The sequence below is a fragment of the Lepidochelys kempii genome, chromosome 9 (genome assembly GCF_965140265.1).
Source record: "Lepidochelys kempii isolate rLepKem1 chromosome 9, rLepKem1.hap2, whole genome shotgun sequence".
NCBI classification, from domain to species: Eukaryota; Metazoa; Chordata; order Testudines; family Cheloniidae; genus Lepidochelys; species Lepidochelys kempii.
Window position 1 is genome coordinate 82,973,977 of NC_133264.1, and position 22,004 is coordinate 82,995,980.

Below are 22,004 nucleotides of genomic sequence, written 5' to 3' on the forward strand. Positions count from 1 at the left end.
CTAAACTACATATGAGGGAAAAAAAAAGTTATTTATATCAACTATTATAATAAACAAAGAAGTAACTAGGCTGGAGTAAGCTACTGATTACTATTTTTCGTATGTAAATTACAAAACTGCCTGCACTATAAGGGGAGAAAGGAATGTACAGTCACTTATTTATAGAAGTAGTTTATGCATGGCCTCTTGCTTGTTCTTTTCTGTTTTCCAAGTCCATAAAAGATGAATTTATATTATCCATTAGCATCTATGTACTTGCATATCAATTCTAGTAGAGGTTAAGAAAATTGGCTGGCATAACAACTTTCCACAGATGACCTAAGGTATATAACCAATAGCCAGGGAAGTGCCAAGAAATTAAATTAATCTGGGATTTCAAAACAAAAACATCTTCCTTACCAACTAACGTTCTGTCTCTGCTTACATCTGTATGGATTTCTTGGAGCCTCAGAAAATACATTCAGTGGAGTTCCAACATCATTCCCTAGCAGTGGCATGCATGACATTTTTAATAAGGCATGCAGTTATACTTGCATGCCTTTGGAAGTCCAAAATGGCACCCTCCACACAATGACCTTGGATGCACCGTATGTATAAGGTCACACTATGCGGAGGATGCCATTTTGTTCTATACTATGTGTTCAGGGGCCAGACGAAACTATCCTGCAGGTGAGATTCAGCCCACAGGCTACTAGATCGACCATGTTTTTTTTAAATTCTGGGGTATGCAATGGTATGCCACTATTCCCTAGAAAAGGATATGGCAAAATAGCAGAATGGAATCAAACTCTTGGGAATAGAGTGAAGAAGATTTACACAGAATACCTAATGAAGCATGCTATGGCTACCCAAGGCAGGAGATTAGTTTCTGTAAAATCTTAGCTTTCACTGCTGCACTGCAGGGACAGCAATGGAGGCTAATTTCAGCAGGACAGAACCCTTAGTGAACTAAAAGCCAGAAGAGTGGAGGTATTTTTAGGAAATATGTACAATTTTTGGATGTACCAAACGTGGCTATAAACAGCAGTTTAAACCCATTTTAAACATGTTATAAAATGTATTTACCTCCACGCTTTTTGGGAGCTTCAGGTTTCATTTTAACGATATTTCGGCTTCTAAATTCAGGCCCTTTAAAATCATCTTTGTCTTCATTCAGCACTGGCTCTGGTTGTACAACCACTGTACCTAGAATAATTTCATTTAAAAGGTGGAAACCATTACATATCCAAGTGACATTCCAGTGAAGTGCAAGACTCCTGTTTAAACAAAAGCCAACATTGCATATAATTTTCCCCCAACAAGCTATATGATGACTGACTGATAAATATATCCTACTGCACAGGTGTCCATATTACAAATATCAATATCACACACCTCAAACTGGCACTGGTATTGCAATTGTAGGACAGAGATCAAAGACTGAATCGACCCTGGAGAGCAAACTACCCTCTCTAGCCCCAGATGCAGTACATGAAGAACAGAATAAAGCATAACAGTGAGACAATGTGGGTGAGCTTGCAATGCAACTGTTCCGTGGCACCTGGAGTTTTAGGACAGCTAACTGAGCATCTCTCAAAAGCTGTAGAAATTTCTTCCCTCCCCCACCAACAGGGCAAAATCTCATTTTCCTTTTTTACAAAATTATTAAATTTACTAATGTTTTAACAAAACCGAACAGTGCTAACCAAAGTTACGTGAAGAAAAAAAGTGTAATTTCACATTTAGAGCTGGGTTTCAATCCTGTGTCTCCTGGGAATTTGCAGTAATACAATGTTCTGTGAAAATAACCATACAATGACTGCTTCTGGGGTCTCTGCTATACTATGGCTTTTATAGAGCTAAGAAAGGCAAGCTTTTTTGTTGTTCTTTTTAAACAATGCTAAAACTAAAAATATCATAGAATCTCAGGTTTGGAAGGGACCAGGAAGTCATCTAGTCCAACCCCCTGCTCAAAGCAGGACCAATCCCCAATTCTGCCACAGATCCCTAAACGGCCCCCTCAAGGATTGAACTCACAACGCTGGGTTTAACAGGCCAATGCTCAAACCACTGAGCTATCCCTCCCCCCATGGTGTAGAGGGTGTTTTAAAAGTATTGCATTTAAAAATAACCCAATAATGACCAGCTTTTTCTGTTTTGTTTTTAAACATATTTCAAGATCTGGCCTAAACCTCTAATACTTTTAAGCAAAGGGTACAATTTTCAAAAATCAGTCACTTACGAGAACTAAATCCCATTCTCAAATGGGACTTAGGTACTTCTGAAAATTTTACCCGAAATGTTTACAAAAGAACAAAAGCAAAATACCATTTCCTGTTTCATGTTGTCTTTATTTCCACAAAAATATGGATTCCAATGCATATTTTGAATTAAGTAATCAGTGCATCCTGGTAGATCCAGTGATTTATGTATGTGGGGTTCAAAGTAGACATTTAAAAACAAAATATTTTAACCTTTTGAATGCTATAATCATAGTAGGGCCTCAATATCCTGCTTGCTAAGGTTGGCACTTTACAAAAAAAATAAAAATAAAAAAAAAACAGACGAAGTATACAACGTTTCCCTTTGTGGCTATTATGCATATTCCATCATATAATCTTGACACTAATTCGCAGAATTCAGACACACAGAAAATGCATGCTCTACCTTTAGGTAAGCTTTTCATATCAACATCATTTTCTGAGTTTTCATTTGAAACATCTTCATTTACAGTTTCAGGTAAGGTTTGTTCATCATCTGATCCAACATATTTTGTTACAACTGTAGGTTTCCTGTATGAACAGAAAAAAAATCCACATTTGTGATAAATATTTTATAGCAATTTAGGTGTATATGGTGCTTTGCAATCAAACAATCTCCCTTGGGTCAGGAATCTGGTAATTTTAAATTCTATTTTTCGATCTAATTTAAACTGCATGAGATGATGAAGCAGAGAGAAACAGACTGGGCAAGCATGACAACAGTAAACAGAAGAGGAATTTTGTTCTTAGAGATGCATAAATTTTTTTTATTCCCCCTAGAGAAAAGATTATATGTTGTTTTGTTTTACATATTTTAAAAGGATCTGAAGGACAGAACCGTAAGGTTTACCAAAAGATGGCAAAAGACAAGAAGGAAAGTGATCAGTGTAAGGTTGCTAAAATGCAGTTATTTTTGGCCACACAGAGAATGTGTTTTCTTTAGGCACAAACTGAGAAACTATTACCTTAGTGCATTACTTCTTGAAAGAGAGCAAAAAAAACATGAATAAACTGAAGTGCATCAGACTGGCAGTGTTTGTCTGAAACATCTCATACTGTTACCAAGTCTTGATTTTACTGGTAAAGTATTGATTTTATTGGGTATTAGTGACTCACTAAGACAGGGTAAACTGATTACCCCACTTGGACACATAGAAATGACTTTTCCAAGGGAAAAAAATCCTGGGTGTAGGGTGATAGTCCTGAAGGAAGAACCCAATGAGCATTTATGCCTGATGAGCCTTGAGATAGAAAACAAGATACCATCAAGACTTTGTTAATAAAGCCATACTCCAGGAAGGGGGTAAATTTGAACTTGACACAGTGAGCCTCCTCAGCTGGTGTAAATCAGCCTGAAGTTACATGGCTCCATGCCAATCTACACTATATAGTTAGCTGGCCCTGCGTAGATTGTTTCTGTAGACCAAGTTAGGGAAGGCACCTAGTTACAAATAGTATTATTCACATTTTCCTTTTCAAACTAACCTTTTCGAACGTGATGATCCTAAAGATTTGGATCTTTCTGAAGAGCTATTGCCCTAAAAACAAGGAAAAATTTTGAAGTCACAAACATCTGTTAGTGTGTGACCAGAACATACACCAACAAAAAATTATTTTCTTGGATTCTTAGGTATACAGCAGCAACTCAGAAGTCAATTTCTAGCTGGGTTTAAACCAATCATATCCCATTTCTTGTTCATACTACATTTCATATCAAGGGTAGCAGAACAAAAATTAAAGTTTTGCTTGTAAACGTAGTGTTGTAATTAGCTGGATTCAATTATGAGACTTTTTCGTTTATAAATTACTACCTGGATTAAGATCTCTTAAAATGAATATATATTTTGAGCCCCACCAAGCACACACTGCATCAGAAATTATAAAGAAATATTATTGTGATCTGAGAAATTCACAGAATCATACACCATATTTCTTATGCACCAATTTGCAGGAAATTGAGGAAGTATTAAAAATAGTAGAGGACCCCTTCGTAAGATTTTATTTCCCTGCAATCCTCCATTCCAAAGGGTCCATTTAACAGTTACGGCTCGCACTTCACAACTTTCTGGGCTAAGGACTGGGTGTGGCTCACTCAAGAGCATATCATCAATATTCGTGGGTCACTTGAGGATGTGATTTATTGCACTGTTAATAAAAGAATACCAATTGAAATTATAAATATTTTTGTTTTGTATTTACATTTTCAAATATATTGATTTCAATTATAACAGAATACAAAGTGTACAGTGCTCACTTTATATTATTTTTATCAGATATTTGCACTGTAAAAAAGGTAAACAAAAGATACTGTTTTTCAATTCACCTCATAAAAGTACTGTAGTGCAATCTCTTTATTGTGAAAGTGTAACTTACAAATGTAGATTTTGTTTTGTTATATAACTGCACTCAAAAATAAAACAATGTAAAATTTAGAGTCTACAAGTCCACTCCATCCTACTTCTTATTCAGCCAATCGCTAAGACAAACAAGTTTGTTTACATTTACGGGAGATAATGCTGCCCGCTTTACATGTGAGATATGCTAAACCTTTGTATGTCCCGTCATCCTTCGGCCACAATTCCAGAGAACATGCTTCCATGCTGATGATGCTCATTAAAAAAATAAAGCATTAATTAAATATGTGACTGAACTCCTTGGGGGAGAATTCTGTATCACCTGCTTGGTTCTGCCATATATTTCATGTTATAGCAGTCTCGGATGATGACCCAGCACACTGTTCAATTTAAGAACACTGCAGATTTGACAAAACACAAAGGAAGAATCAATGTGAGATTTCTAAAGATAGCTACAGCACTCGACCTAAGGTTTAAGAATCTGAAGTGCCATCCAAAATCTGAGAGGGACAAGATGTGGAGCATGCCGTCAGAAGTCTTAAAAGAGCAACGCTATGATGCAGAAACTACTGAACCTGAACCACCAAAAAGGAAAATCTACTTTCTGTTGGTGGCATCTGACTCAGATGATGAAAATGAACAAGCATCAGTCCGAATAGCTTTGGATCATTGAGCAGAACCCGTCATCAGCATGGAAGCACATCCTCTGGAATGGTGGCCGAAGCATGAAGGGGCATATGAACGTTTAGCATATCTCACACATAAATACCTTGCAATGCCAGCTACAAAAGTGCCACACAAAGCCCTGATATCTCACTTTCAGGTGACACTGTAAATAAGAAGTGGGCAGCATTATCTTCCATAAATGTAAACAAACTTGTTTCTCTTAGCAACTGGCTGAACAAGAAGTAGAACTAAATGGACTATGTTGGCTCTAAAGGTTTACATTCTTTTGTTTCTGAGTGCAGTTATGTAACAAAACAAAATCTACATTTGTAAGTTGCACTTTTATGATAAAGAGATCGCACTGCAGTACTTGTATGAAGTGAACTGAAACACACTATCTTTTGTTTCTCTTTTTTACAGTGCAAATATCTGTCAAAAATAATATAAAGTGAACAAGGAATACTTTGTATTTTGTGTTGTAATTGAAATCAATATATTTGAAAATGTAGAAAAACATCCAAAAATATTTATAAAAAATGTCAACTGGTATTCTATTAACAACAGCGCGATTAAAACTGCAATTAATCACAATTGTTTTTTTAACCGCGATTTGTTTTTGTTTTTAGTTAATTACATGAATTAACTGTGATTAACCGACAGCCCTAATACTTTCATGAAAAGGAGTATTACTTACCATTACGTAATTTGCCACTTCCCAACCATGATAATTCACAAAATTGCAGCAGCTCCCCACTTCTCATCAAAGATTTAATAATGGGTAGAAGCCTCATGATAGTACAATGTGATACCTTCCACAAAGTATACATTTACTCATGCATTATGAAGTACCATAGGAAAAATACGAAAGTAGTCAAAACTATGAAAGTACATTGAATTTATTATTTTACTTTTTATTTTTAAATTGTGATTGCTTGCCTAGTCATAATGGATGTCATTCATATCCACTTAAAAGGTTATATTGTGTTTTTTTAATTCAACTTTTAGAAGAAGTTCCCTAATCAACTTTCACATTCAGCAGATATGGTAGTGTAATCCAGTACAGATTTTAATTCAAATTTAATCAATCTATACCAGCCATTTTTGGATTACCAGCATTACTGTAAATCAAATGCACCATATACTTTATTCCTACCTCTTCCCTGTTATTTTCCATTGGAGTTGGACTATTTTCAGGCCCACTACTTTTACCTGTACAAGGAGGGAAAAAATGTAATTCACTGAATGGTAGAAATCACTAACAATTCTTTAAATTATAAATGATGGTTGGTATAACCTTTTTTACAGCATTATTAAAACATTACTAAATGGACAATTAGTCAGTGGGGATGAGGAGTGAGTTTTATATAGAATCACAATAAAACCTTTGCATAACACCATGGCATCATCTATTGCACACATGCTAAATAATTTACAGAAAATTTTATTTAGATTTTTTTTAAAAATACCACTGCTACTATTTTTCAACCTTTTCCCACCAATAAAGAAATCATACTAGAGGAGCCAGAGTGCAACTACACATGCTTCACACGAAAAGCAGTAACAACCAATACATTCCTGAAACTTCTGTACATAACATTGTGATTTTAAGGACTGATATATCAAGGACCTAGCTAGCACAGCTAAAAATAAGTGATGTATCCCATTTGATATTGTGGAGTCTCCTCTTTCAAGATATACAGACCTCCTATTTCTAGCCCTAATGGGTTGTGGGATATTAAACCTTAAACATGTCATTGATCCAGGACTGAACCCCCATCAAGTGTAATTTTGAGAGAAATGTTATAGGTTTTTTGAGGGGGAGAAGGGAATATTTCTGTTTCAGTATTCTTTATAATGCAGCTATATGAAGTTGCTCAAAAGCTTAGAATGTTAGAAGGAGCCTCACAGGAAATGGATTAATGGAAAGTACAAAAATGCTATTTTTCATATGGATATCACGAGTATTATAGATTAGGCTCATAGCACTCTTTACATTATAAGACCTTATTTTCAGTTGCTTATAATTTTGCAAACTGTTTGGGCTGAATTTTTCCACACTGGCTGTGTCTGCCTCAGGCCTAATGGCTTTTTTTTTTTTTTTTTTTTGGAAAATTTCAGCCAATACAATGCAGATGTTTATGAAAATGACAGTAAGAAAAAATGTTTTCTCTGTATTAAATTCTTCAGATCATTTCTCTGAAGTGCTCTCGTGTCCCTCTGTTTTGCAGCAAGATATTTAGCTGGATTTTTCTTGCTAACATCCTCAGGCTCTGATCACCATGTGGTGTCAGGAAGGAATTTTGCTCCAAGTCACCCTCCTATTCTCTGCCTGTGGCAAATAACCATTTAGTGTCCTGCGGGCTGTAACGTTTTGGTCACATTTCAATTGCTGGGTTTAGCATGTGGGCACTGGGTGTTGTTGGTGGCACGTGACATACAGGAGGTCAGGCTAGCTGATCTGGTGGTCCCTTCTGGCCTTAAACCCTGTGACTATTGTGACAGATATTGCAACCATATGCAGTGTCTTTGGGGGAACATATTACATTATGCTTATGTATCACTGTGGCTCAGGAATTATATGTATGATTGTGTTCTACTCCATGGGGGTGAATTACTACAGCTCCTTCAGGAACTAAAACACCGTAGGGTGATTAAGGAGAATCACTCATTGTACCAGACAGGTACCACCCACTGGGGTATTTGCATATAGGGACTCAAACTGGGTTACAAGAGACTAGGAAAACCAAGAAAGGGCTTTTGGCTTAAAAAGGATGCATTTAAACTGACTCAAAGCCTTCTTTCTGATCCAGCAAACAGACAGGACCTTCTGTCCAAGCGGGGCCGAACCCTTGTGGAGGGTTGGAAAGACTTTGGCCTACTAGGGCCCTATAAGAATAATGGGTGACTTATTGTAAACTTTTAGCATGCCTGAAGGACCTTTTGTTTTGTTTTCTCTATAATGCTTTTACCTTAAGAATAAACATGCTTGCTTACAAAGAGCAGTATGGTAACTTGTAGCTGATGGTTATATGCTGTTCATAGCCTTTGGGGAGAAAGCAAAGCACAGATAGACTGGCCTTTAAGTAGACTGGCTTGCTTGGGATATCAAAGTGCAGGGAGTTGGGAAGGGAAGCCTTAAAATCCCCATCAAGAGGAAGAGAGATGCATGTCTCCCCTTAAGAGAGGTGATGGCTGAGTACTGAAAACCTTAAGCGGGTGCCCTTAAGGGACCAAGGGAAGGGTATAAGGTACACTCATGCCAAAATTGTGACAACTAATTACTTGAAATTTGGCTGAGGGGTGATGTGCCAAGGATGTGCCTCTTGGCATCCTCATTAAAATTCGCCTAACTTTGGTTAAGTTGTAACAATTTCAGTTTGCACATGCTCAGTAGAGAATACTTTGATTTTAACAGCTAAAATTTCGGAAGATTCCATCTTCACTGGGCATGCTCAAATCTCACTGCGCCTATGTGTGACCAGACTGTCACCATACCCACAAACTGACTAAGCATGTTGTACCCCCTCGTATCACAGTGCTGACCAGACTGAACATGCCGTCACCACACAGCAACTGAGCAAGTTCTCTCCAGTCTAGGGGTACAGAGCTGAGAGAACACCAAGATGGGGAATTGAGAGCAGGGAGCCTGTCTTTCCTATGCTCTCAATGACACCTCTACTCCCTTGTAACACATCCACACAGTGCAGTATGAAGGAGGAAGCTGTCCGATTCAAATACACAGGAGACAGAAGCCAGACTGGTCAGGAAGGAGAGTATATTGGCGCACACAGTCTGGTGAGACTGAGACAACAGTTATGCAGTTGGAGGTGAAGAGGCTGGAGCAGGAAGCTGCGGGGGGAGGGGGGCAGACTTGCTGGGCAAGAAGACTAGGAGTCACGGTGGGGAAGGGGTAGACTAAGACTTGCTGGACAAGGAGAATGCAGTGAGGAGCAGGAGGGGTAGGGAGGACAGATTGTGGGCAAGGAGCTCAAAAGGGAGTGAAATCAGAACTGGCTGGGAAGAGACCATGACTACGTGTGAAGACGGGATGAGAGAATGATGAAGTCAGAGATCCGAACTATGACAGCAAGCTTGGAGGGGGGAATAAGAACTTGCTGGGCAAAAAGACTGAAACGAGAAGCTTGAGTAGAGTCTGGGACTGGGAAGATAAGGATACTAGGACTGGTGCAAGGAGCTGGGGGGGAGGGGACGGGACGGGACATGACTGGAACACCTTGGAAGGGATGAGGCAGAAGGGGGACAAGTCTGGAGGAAATAAGCCGAAGTGGCTGTAACCACTAGAAAACACTCCCCTCCAGAGCCTGGAATGCCAAATTCCCGAGTCTCACTATTCCTCCTCTGCCAGCAAATATCTGTGAAAATCACTGGTTAAATGTGTGTCTGATGTCCCTCTAGTACTGATCCACATAGAGGATAACAACTTACTATTGCTATCAGTTACTCCACTAGTTCAAGTGGCAGAAGTCTGTGTAGTGTATCTAAAGGTTCCACCCATGTGGTGTTGTGATGCCACATGACAGCAAACTGAAAAAACAGAAGTTCTTCTTTAAAAAAAAAAAAAAAAATGAGAAAGTTACACACACTCACAAACTATGTTAAAAGACCACTAAGGTTGCATAATCAGGCACACAAAACTTAGGAACTTTCAAGATTAAGGTTGCCCGAATAAGCTTCATTCAGCCCCCTTGTGTGTATGCATTGCGATACAGTGTTAAATTATATGATCACATAGTATTTTTCTACAGGACTGCAGTCTTATTCAGTGATTCAATATTTTGTTTTCTCCTCATTGTTCAATTTATTGTAGACTGTTCAAATCCTGTTATGAAGAAAAAATTATTTCCACATGGCTTTTTTATGGTGCTCATCACTATAGTAAGCGGAGTGCTTCAAAGAAAAATTAATTAGTCTTCTCAAAACTTCTCTTGAGATGAGGGGGAGGTATTATCTCACTTTTACAGATGGGGAACTGACGCACAGAGAATATGGTCAAAAGCATTCACTAATTTTGGGGAGCCAACTTGAAAATCCTAGGACCTGATTTTTCAGAATACTTTCAGAATATGTTCTAAGGACAACTCCCATTGATTTCAATTATGAGTGGTCAGCACTTCTGCCAATCAGACTTCAAGATACCAAGCTAGGCCAGGGGTTCTCAAACTGGGGGTCAGGACCCCTCAAGAGGTCACGAGCTGTCAGCCTCCACCCCAAACCCCACTTTGCCTCCAGCATTTATAATGGTGTTAAATATATAAAAAAGTGTTTTTAATGTATAAGGGGGGGGTCACACTCAGGGGCTTGAGGTGTGAAAGGGGTTGCCAGTGCAAAAGTCTGAGAACCCTTGAGCTAAACACACAATTAGCGAGCACCTCAAAGGTTTGGTTTAAGTGACTTGTTTAGCATCACACAGGAACTCTGTGGCAGAGGCAGGGCCAAATCCAGTTCTCCAGGACAACAGTGAAGACCATGAGACCCTCCTTTCTCTTTCTGCAATCCTCTGTCTCATTCACTCGACACCTTCCAACAAATGAGGAGGGTCTTTAAAGACAATCTTTTTTATTACACAATTCATCCCCAGAGCAGGGCATTGCATGAGGCAGAGGTCCTATGGAAAAATAGCATGCGATCAAATGATTAAAGACTATTATAGTTCATACACACAAAGGGTCAGTAGTTTTTTGTAATTATATATAATGTATATGTGTGTGATATCACACACATACACCCTTGAAATTTGTCAAAAGGACTAAGCAATTGGTGTATCTCTGCTCCACAGTAATTCTCTTTCACGGACAAGAGCTAGAGTCACATTTGTAACTACACAGGACTGGGAGAGAGGTGCTGCAAACAGTATCCTCCCCAAAACAACTTCACAATGACAGATATCTGTTTATCCATGTCACAGTTTGGTTTTGGCAAAGGTGCCCTGAAATAAAGCACTGAAGCACCAAACAGGAATTGAATCGTACAGTCAGTGTTGACACTACAATGCAGTAATAAGGGGACAATATTGTCAGAAGTGCTATACTTAAGATGAAATTTTAAGCAGAACTCCAGTTAAATCAAAGGGATATTATCGAGTATAGCAGAAGTTTGTGACTTTAACAGAAGTTTTACATAATCCAATATGAATATAAAGATCTTCAGTTGATGTAAATTGTCTTAGCTCCATTGAAATCAATGCTGTGTATCTGACAGAGCACTTATTTTTTTGTATAAAAAGAATATTTCAAATATTCCTAAACATTAGAAATGCAAAACAGTTGCGTCCTGTTATATAAGGAGAATAAGAAAGCTGAAGTAAATACAAAGTGAAAATGACCAGTCTTATTTCACTATATGATCTGAGAAATATAAGAAAAAGCACAGGTAATAATCAAGTAAAATTAGATTTTAAATTTCTGTCAATTTTAATAAGGTAATGAGTTGTTAGTGAAAAGTTAACTATTTATTTTGACAGCATCCTTTTAGCGATCCCATGGATCTGTCAGAAAATAGAACAAAATACATTCCTCGGCTAATACAATCCCAACTTTCCTCACACAGTCACTTCATTGCTATGGAAAGTGTTTCAGGAAAGTTGGAGTCTGAAAAGTTCTATAACAAATGCAGATTCCTACTATACATTAGATTATAATTTTCTGCTGTGTGTTTATTTTAAAAGCCTTCATTCTTGACAGTAGTTAAAATGAAGTTGTTGTTTTTTAAATCCAGTACTTACCTATTAGATATTTTGGAGATACCAATAATTTTCCAGAAGAAACCTAATCATTTGCTTTAGAAAAGCGCTTTTGTTTTAGTGGTTTCTGACTTAATTCACAAATTGTTCCCACAATTAACATGAAAACAACTCCCTCACACTCTGTTCCACAATTGTGAGGGTCAAAAGATCTTAACTTCAGCAGCAAAACAAGATGTGTCTATTACACACTGTTAATATAGGTAACCATGAGAAATCTGAACCAAAAGCATCCCAGAGGAGATACAAACATCCCCCACCCCAAGGACACACAGATAGTTTAACTTCCATGAAACGGAATACTGAATACTTTGTTGGTTTAAAAGTGTTATAACATACAGAACATTTATATTCACAAATGAAAAGCAATTTATACCAAGAATCTACTGTATATTTATCCAGATATCTCCACTTAAGAAGGAAACAGCAAGAACAATATTGCATATCTGTACATCAAAATGCATTTTATTGCACTACATTCCAAGATGTTGAATAAGAGTGTACATTTAAAAGAGAGAAAATATATATATATTTTACCTATACTTTTGCTCACAGATAGTCTTGGAGGCGAGTTTGCGTCCTCAGATTCTTCAGAAGAGTGAGCCAAAAAGTCATGAAGCTTCTGCACCAATGTATTCAACTTGCTTTCACTGATAAAACACAGAAGTGTCACTTGAAATTAGTCTCACTATCTCATGCTACTTTATTAATTAATACATAGTGCAAGCTTGAAATGAATGCTGCTTGTTCTTAAGTACTACATATCAATAAAGGAACTGAAGATCTTCCAAAGCAAGGCTTTTTTTTTTTTTTTTTTTTACCAAAACATCTATCTCAAAAAAGGATACCAAAATATGCAAAAATAACCCCCCGGTAATTTTGAAAAAAAATCTGTAAGTGCAGATTTGGCACTGAAATATAAGCATTTAGGACTACATTAGTATAAAGTTTACAATAAAGCATGTCACATTTTTAAAAGCCGTATTTCATGTAATTAAAAAAATGAAATATTTACAGAAGCCAAGAAAAGTGCACTGCTATTCAAAGAAATTAAAAGGAAAGAACATAGCAAAAACATTGTGCATAACTAGGAGAGTAATTAAATAATAGCTAAAAATGTGAATCACTTATATTGGTCTGTCTGTGGATACATAACTCAAACAGAAATTGCAAGCAGTTTCTCTACATGGCCTAAAGAAAAAAAATTGTAAAGACGCATGGAATCAGACATTATTTTAACTTACCCATACAAAGCTTACATCAAACCAGCCATCCCAATTATTTACTGAGTGTCTCAGAAGATAACCAGCAACATGTGTATCTTGTCAAAAGACAATTGTGTAGGAGCAGATGACTGTCTGATATTTTTATTTGAATTAGTTTACTGATACTATTGCCAACAGAATTTTCAATTAGCCAGTTTTATAGAACAGGAGCCTTTGGTCATTTCTCTCCCATGTATACAATTTTTCTTAAGAATAAGACAAGGCTCTAATTCACCAGTTACCTTATTAGCACTACTTTTTAAAAAGGTTTCTTGTCTCAGGCTCTCCACATATTTTTCTCCCACCTCCTAAAGCAGTGGTCACCAACCAGTCAATTGCGATCCTGGAGCCTCTGCCAGTCAATCGCTGTCTGGCGGTGCAGCAGGGCTCAGCAGGCTGCCTGCTTGCCTGGGCCCCATGCCGCTCCTGGAAGTGGCTGGCACGGGTCTCTGTGTGCTGCCCGCCGCCCCCACTGACCACAGCTCCCAGCCAATGGGAGCTGCAGAGTTGGCGCTGGAGGGCGGGGACAGAGGCAGCACACAGAACAGCCTGCTGGCCCCTGGGCCGCAGAGACACGCCAGCCACTTCTGGGAGCAGCATGAGGCCAGGGAAGGCAGGCAGCCTGTCTTAGCTCTGTTGGTCCGCCGATCAGGAGCTGCCTGTGGTAAGCGCCTCCCGGCCAGAGCCTACACCTTGCACACCCTCCTTCATCCCAACCCCCTGCCCCAGCCCTGAGCCCGCACCCCAACTCCCTCCCAGAGCCCACACCCCTCACCCCATACTGCACCCCAACATTCTGGGTGCAGGAGGGGGCTCTTGGCTGGGGCAAACTCCCTCCCAGACCCCACACCCCAACTTCCTGCCCCAGCCCTGAGCCTGCACCCCTCATCCTCTCCTGCATCCCAACCCCCTACCCTAGCCAGGAGCCCCCTCCTGCACCCAAACTCCCTCCCAGAGCCCGTACCCCTCACCCCCTCCTGCACCCCAACCCCCTGCCCCAGGCTCAGCCCTGAGCCCCCTCCCACACTCCAAACCCCTCAACTCCAACCCAGCGCCGCATCCCCTCCCGTACCCCAACGCCCTGCCCCAGCCTGGTGAAAGTGAGTGAGGGTGGGGGAGAGTGAGCAACGGAGGGAGAGAGGGAATGGAGGGAGGGGGCAGGGCAGATCCTGGGTTGATCTTAATTTCAAAAAGTGATCTTGCACATAAAAAGGTTGGAGACCACCGTCCAAAAGCTTTCCTGTGCTCATATGTCTTTTTCCAGCTGTTGTACAGTAACTGAAAAATCATACATCATCAACTGGACTAACCCCTGTGTAAGATAATCCTTCAACACTGCCATTAAAGGGGCACATCCAAATTGTGCTTTTTAAAACTATTTTCAAGACATCAAATATTCTGATAGTGCACACTTTAAATGGTAATTTTTAAAAATTTCTTAAGAAAAAAATCAGAGATAGAATAGAACCATTAAGTCCTACAGTCTATTCCTTTGCCATGTAGCATTGTTCCCTACAGTATATTTGCTAGTGATCTGCATTCACAGCGGTGTTGTAAGTCTTAATTCTATAAGGGTAATCTAGGATAGGATAAAACTTTTTTTTTTTAATATCAATTAAAATGTTTTAAAACCTTAGCGTACACAGAGAAAGTTAAAATAAACTAGGGTTTTAAAACTAGTTAAAGTGCCTTACAAACATTTAAGGTATATCTAGACTAAGATAAATGAGTAAAAAAATTTTCCTAATCTAGATATACTCCAAAAATTTTGAGATCCTTAGATGGAAGTGCTTTAAAAATACAAACTATTAATTTGTTACCTTCCAAACTGTATTATTTAGAATTACTTTCCCCATGCATCTTCAAAATACAGGTATGGACTACCTCATAAAGTAATTAGTTATTCTAACCATAAAAGTTATCCACATATATAACATATTGAATTTTTAATGGTTCCTGACAGTCAATGGTGTAGGAACCACTGTAAAATTAAAAATCTTTCAAGAACATCTCTGAGAGCAATGTTTGTGTTCTTCATTAGTTTACTTTTTCAGAGCACTAGCTCACGTCTGCAGATTCTTTAGTCAGTTGTAGCTTTTTTTAATATTTACTTAAAGTACACAAGATTTTCACTACCTTTTTAAGCAACTATAAAATGTTAAATCATTATCACTTTCCACTTTAAAAGGTAAAATGGCATCTTGCAGCATAACGAGAACTCAGTGGCCACAATTTAAGTAACCCTTTACTGATTGTAAAATCTATGCAGATTTTTTTATTTTTTTTTAAATTGCAGCCAGATGTTAGGTAAATTGTTGTAAACAGGAGTATTAATTTACTTTACTCTTCCATCCTCTATAACTTCCATTTCACACAACAGAGAGACAAGGTGGATGAGGTAGTATCTATGACCTGAAAAAGAGCACTGTGTAGCTCAAAATCTTGTCTCTTTCACCAACAAAAGTTGGTCCAATAAAAGATATTACCTCACCCACCTTGTCTCTTTCATATCCTGGAACCAACATGGCTACAACACTGCAATTTCACACAATTAAAATTCTGGGGAGCTAGATGGCTAAAGTGATTGGTAACAAGAGTAAAAAGAAAAGGAGTACTTGTGGCACCTTAGAGACTAAGCAATTTATTTGAGCATGAGCTTTCGTGAGCTACAGCTCACTTCATGAAGTGAGCTGTAGCTCACGAAAGCTCATGCTCAAATAAATTGCTTAGTCTCTAAGGTGCCACAAGTACTCCTTTTCTTTTTGCAAAGACAGACTAACACGGCTGTTACTCTGAAACCGGTAACAAGAGTGATTTTCTTCTCCTCAAAATCACTACTGCGTATAACCTATGTCAACAGTGACCAATGTCTGTCCAGTATTAAGTACTTACAACATTTAAATAGGTTTACTTCCAAAAATGTCAGTTAAGTGGTAAAGCCAATTATAATGTGATGGATTTTGCATCTGTGAATTCATATTTCATCTACAGTTGGGATTCTGATAAGATGGAATGACTAAGAGAAATATAACTATTTCTTTAAGGGGCTGAAAATTAACTGATTTCAAAGTTAACACCTTTGGTTAAGACAAGCACACAGGGGGACAGAGGAGATGCAAACGAGGGCTGAAAAATCTATTGTGGCAGGAACGCACCTTCCAATAAATATATGAAAAAGAAAGGCAAAGTAAATAAAATAAAACCCCTCGAATAAATTTAAACAAGACCAGTGGACATTAGAATGCATGACTTTAAAATATACAATTGTGATTTCATAAAAGGCAATGATGACCCCATCAGAGAGAACATTTATGTAAATAACTCTGAAGTGTACCTGGTATGATAAGCTAGCCATAGCCAGAGTGAAAGGAGAGAGAGGGAAAGTGAAAAAGACCCTGAGGTTATGTCTCCAAAATGTTCCCTGATCTAAAGGATAGCAGACAAAAATTGAAAGTATTCTTATTTCATTGTAAGTAAAACCATAGTGAGGCTACCTAGTTAAGGTTTTCAGTTTTAAACTGGACTTTATGCATACAGTTATTGATTTTTCTCTCTAGTTTTTATGAATCTTTTTTTATGAGACCATTACTTTCAGACAGTTTTTTCAGAACTTTCACATAGATAACCCTGAAGAGACACTACACCCAGAAGAAAAGATGTCTGGAGCCTTACCCCAATTCAGAAGTCCCCCATCAAAAGGCCAGAGACTACATAGTACTCTCCTATAAAATGTGTCAAGGCTGTGGTCTGATAGTTGTACGCATGAAAAATGACTCAAAAACATGCAACAGACAAATTGAAAGGGCTGAAGTAGACAATGTATACAATTAAATATATTTTACTCATTTACTGATAAGCAGTCATAGCAGAAGTGAACAAATCTGCCTTGTACTAAGTACTTAACACATCATACAGTATACAAACAGTAGTCCAAAATACACTGTAAAAAAATCAAACCATCCTATAACATTAAAAGTATGTTTTTACTACTATATTTTTATAAAACAATTTAAGTTATGTCCTTTGTGGTAGTTAATGTTCAAAACTCATTAACAGTTTTCAACTGGGGCGGCAGTTATGTGGTAGCTCAAAATATTGGACTAAAACTGAACATTTTTGTAAATGATTTCAAATGTATATGCTAATTAAGCAATTTCAAGTCAGTCCTTGCTTACATCTGTTACCAGGACAATTTAAATTACCATATATACTCGTTCGTAAGCCGAATTTTTTTAGTAAAAAAAAAAAAAGGAAGCATCAGAGAAGGGGGTCGGCTTATGAACGGGTATAGATAGGAAGAGGTGGGACACAGGCCCTCCACACAACAGAGGGAGCAAGGAGAGGCAGCACAGCCAGCAGAACCAGAAGGGAAGAGGCGGGGCCAGAATCTTTCGGCTTCTGGCCATGCTGCTCTCCCCACAGCCTCCAAAGCAGCTGCAGCTCCGGGGTCCCACTGCTTGGCCCCGCCCACCAGAGCAGGCTGTGGCCGCACCACCCAGCGGAACACGCTGCAGCCGTGCCACCCAGCCCAGCCCACTGGAACATGCTGAGGCTGTGCCGCCCGGTCTGGCCCGCCAGAGCTGGGCCAGCCAGGCCAGAGACATCCTCCCCTGGCCCTCCCCAAATAAGGTGGGAGAGGATGGGATGGGGAGAGTGTGGGGGGCTCGTGGTGGGGGGTCCCCTTACCCCCAGCTTCTCCCCACAAAAAAATTTCCCCACAAGTTGCTGTCCTGGCCCATCAGGGTAAGCAGCTAGCGCGCTGGGACACTTTGTTTACTTAGGTTTACATCCGTGCCTGCGGACACTCGAGGTAAACAAACCATCTCGGCCCGCCAGCAGCTTATCCTGATGGCCCAGGAGCCAAAGTTTGCTGACCCCTGAATTATAGGGTTGGCTTATGAATGGGTCATAAAAATTGTCCATTTTTACTAATCCATCGGGGGGCGGGGGGGTGTCAGCTTATAAACCAAGCGGCTTATGATCGAGTATATATGGTAAGTTTAGTGTGGTAGCAACCTGAAAATTCAAACTATGAATGTCCTCAAAAATAGCAGACTATCAAAGTACTCATTTTTTAAAAAAGACAACGCAGGCATCGTGTCCCATATTACTGTATTATATCCTGAGGTGCTATTCTTAGATTTCATTAACTCATTACTTGATTAATATCTTATTTTGGTAATAATTGACTTTATAATCACAGGGGTTTAATCAAAGGATACCCAGCAAACTTTAGGACATTTGGGGACATGCATGAAATGCCCTCGGAGTATACTGAGTAAGGAAAGCAAATATCACAAAAGACTCTCTAGAGACACTAACTGCTCATAAAAAGAGAAATGGAGAACAGGTGGACAAAAGTTCACTAAAAGAATCTGTACTCTGTTCAAGGAAGATTAAACAATTTAGTTTTATTCAAATGGCATCCAAACTATCTGACAATAGCATGGGTTTTCCTGAAGGCTGCACTGTTGCACTAAAAGGCTAAATATTTTTCTTTTCAAATAACCAAGCTGAGAAGTTGATAACTAGGAAGACTTCTTAGGACAAGCTTGAGAATAGAAAAAATAGGTACTGGAGAACAAGTAAAGGAATGTTAAGCATACAGAGAACTTTGATAGGTAAAAATACCATATGGCAGTGTTTCTCAACCTGGGGGTTGTGACCCCACAAGGGCTGGTGGAGGGATTTGGGGGGGGGGGTGTCACAAGCAGGGCTGGTGTTAGGGGGTAGGAATCAGGGCAATTGCCTGGGGCCCCACGCCACAGGAGACCCTGCAAAGCTAATTTACATGTTTCAGCCCCATGCTGGGCTGAAGCCCTGAGCTGTGAGAAGTTGAAGCTGAAGCCCCAAGCTTAAAGTGTGTGTGGGGGGGGGGGGGCGGGCGCGAGGAGGAGGAGACCATTTTTGTTTTTTAAATGTCCAAAGGAGGTCACCGGCACGAAAAGGTTAAGAAACACTGCTATATGGTAATGCTAGATTCCCGCAACAAAAGCATAATCAAAGCAAAAGTTTAGCATGAAAACACAAACAGGAACAGACAGGCAATAGTCATTTTCATGTAAAACAGTTTTAGATATACAGAAGCAAGGATTACATTCAATAACAGATAAATACTTCACTGCTTTAATACAAAAATTACTTTTATTATTTTCTGTTTTTTCCTCTGAACTGTTTACAACAAACTCTCTATGATGCTGCATCATTACCTCATTTTGAACGAAGGCCTCCCTATGACGTTGCCAAATATCTTTGTCATGGACTAGCGACAGCCAAATAGGTCCGGCAAAGGTTCCCAGGTTAGTGTTTCCTCACATTAAAGTCTAAAGGTTGGTCTGTATTTCATTTATGCCTGCAACAAGGACACACCAGTGCTTAAGATATCAGTTGTCTTGGTTTGCTCTATTTTCGCTCCAGAGTTTTGCACAATTTTCATTCCTGCTCAGTTTTCTTGATAGCCCTATGTTTCTGTTAAACGTGCAACTGCTGATAGTAAACGAGCAATAAAAACTGTTTAGGCAGCGGCACCTTTGGTCTAGATAATATTTATTTCACAGTCTTATCCAGGCTCAAGTCTCTTCACTTCACCTTGAGCTTGGATAATATAAACTGACCACCACAATTCCTCCCTCCCTCCCATGCTCCCCTCCCTAGCCCCAATCTATTTAAGTCTTTAATACAGTACACATTTGCACTGAGCTTAATTTCATCCTAAAACCACACATACTCCTACCTCTGAAGAGTTTCATTTTTCAATCAATGCTTCAAAAATTAGCGTTTCAGCAAAAAACAAAAAAATGAATGGTAACTAAGGCAACTCAGATACTATTTTGAAGACTTCTTCCTATTCAGAGTTTCTGAAGATGTTCCCCAAACAAGATTAAGTTTATCCTATCACATTCTTTGTGGAGACTGTTACTGTTAAATTCATTTAGGTATATGTCTGAACTGATCTTGTTCTCCTGTCCTCATCCAGTGCTCCAGCACTGCCTGTTTCCACAAAGGTGGCAACCAATTCACAGTCCACAAAATAAATATATGACCCCTTTCTCTCAGCTGCGCATTCCTGAGTTTTAGTTACCATTTCACTAATACATATATGACTAAGGTTTGCTTTCGGAGTACAAAAATCAACATTTGAGGACTTGTAATTCTTCTCAATATTCAGCCTGTTAAAAGGAAAGGGGGAAGCTAAATGGACTTAGAAACAAATTCTGGACGTAGAAGTTATGTTCTTATACTTAGTGTGCCTTTATCCATCTGAATTGCCTTGGTGATATTGTGCAATTCTTTCATACATACCCTCAGCTACAGCCATTCTTCCAGACTTCTACTTTCTCTTCACTTCTTTCAAGTAGAGAAGCACCTCTTTTCTGTTAAACTGGGTGCAGGCTGTACTATATACATTCACAATTCCATCTGATGAATGGACCTGCTTTGCTGATGAATGATATTTCAGACAAAATGGAATTGGGGCAATACAATTCTACTTCACTTTCAATAGACAGGCAGTTGTGATAAAAAAAAATTGCCACTGAAAAGAAACCTGACTTACGGAAATAAGGGATGAAGGTGAGATTAAAATTTCCATGGCTTCTGCAACTAAGGAAGGCTGGCGATTCCTTCAGAAGACAGACAAGTCTATGGAGTTTCTGCTAGAGAAAAGTTAGTTGTGGGTTTTGGCCCAAGAGTGATCTGTCAGTTTGTTTTACAATGTTTTGCAGTTAGCATCAACACCACCAAGGGTAAACTTCTTTCCACAACTATGGGACAGTAGAAAAACAGTCTAATAATTAAGTCTTAAGTTCCCTTCAAAAGGTGATTTATGAGTACTTGATAGTCTGATAGCCTCCTAAATTCCTTCAAAGAAGATAAAAATGACTGTGATGGGATCCCTGGGGTGCAGCCTGGGACTGTGAGATTGCTGTGCCCCCTAAACTCTCTTCAACCTGGGCTGTCTCTCATAATGCCTTGTTAGTAACCAACAGCAAACCCCTCCGGGCGCTGTGATCACTCAGCACAAACACATGTGGAGCCCCACAGCCAGCTAGATTGCATGAATGCTCCCAGACCAACTTATGAATCACACAGAGAAAAGCACCAGAGCCAAACCCCCAGCTCCCAGCACTGTACCTCAGGAATATACTGTCTTGCACTGCTCAAGATGAGCAATGCAAATTTATTAATTGGTTCATCAATGGAAAGTGGATCTACACCAGCCTTTGCAAAACCTGAGCAGATTTGCCACACATTTCATACAAACTCACTGGTAAAGATAAACAGTAAAGCAAATGTATTGACTACAAGAGATAGATTTTAAGTGATAGGCAAAAAGTCAGAGTTAGTTACCAAAAGAAAAGAAAATGTAAGCATGCAGTCTAAACTCTCAACCCTATTAGACTGGGCAACATCTAGATTAAGCAATTTTTCTCACCCCACAGTTCATAGTACAGAGATTTCACCCTTGAAATCTGGGGCAGTCCCCTCAGTTGGAGTCTTCAGTCTTCTGAACGTCCTTGTTGCTTGCAGTACAGGTGGGTGAAGGAGAAAGGCCAAGCATGAGCCCCCTGTGTTCGGTTTTATACCCTTAGTCCACGTGCTTGGAAAACACAAGTCCAGGCATGTCTGGGTGGGCATTGTTGAGTCTCCAGGCAAGGTTGAGCAATTCCCCTGGTGTGGCCTCATGCAGGTAAGTCATTGCATTGTAGCTCCCTTGCTG

The 22,004-nt window shown here is 39.2% G+C and overlaps 1 protein-coding gene across 8 annotated transcripts in view; it reads right to left on the minus strand.

Moving 5' to 3' along the window:
* Positions 1–22,004, minus strand: part of ATRX (ATRX chromatin remodeler) — a 140,981-nt gene that overhangs the window by 111,573 nt on the left and 7,404 nt on the right. For 3 of the 8 annotated variants that reach the window (XM_073361132.1, XM_073361138.1, XM_073361139.1), the window contains exons 2-7: positions 19,495–19,637; positions 12,558–12,670; positions 6,414–6,469; positions 3,726–3,778; positions 2,647–2,771; positions 1,066–1,185 (exon numbers count right to left, since the gene is read on the minus strand). In XM_073361132.1, coding sequence (XP_073217233.1) covers positions 1,066–1,185; positions 2,647–2,771; positions 3,726–3,778; positions 6,414–6,469; positions 12,558–12,670; positions 19,495–19,544 — 517 coding nt within the window. In that variant the 5' untranslated portion in view covers positions 19,545–19,637. The other 5 variants (XM_073361133.1, XM_073361135.1, XM_073361134.1 and 2 more) reach the window with 5 other exon arrangements.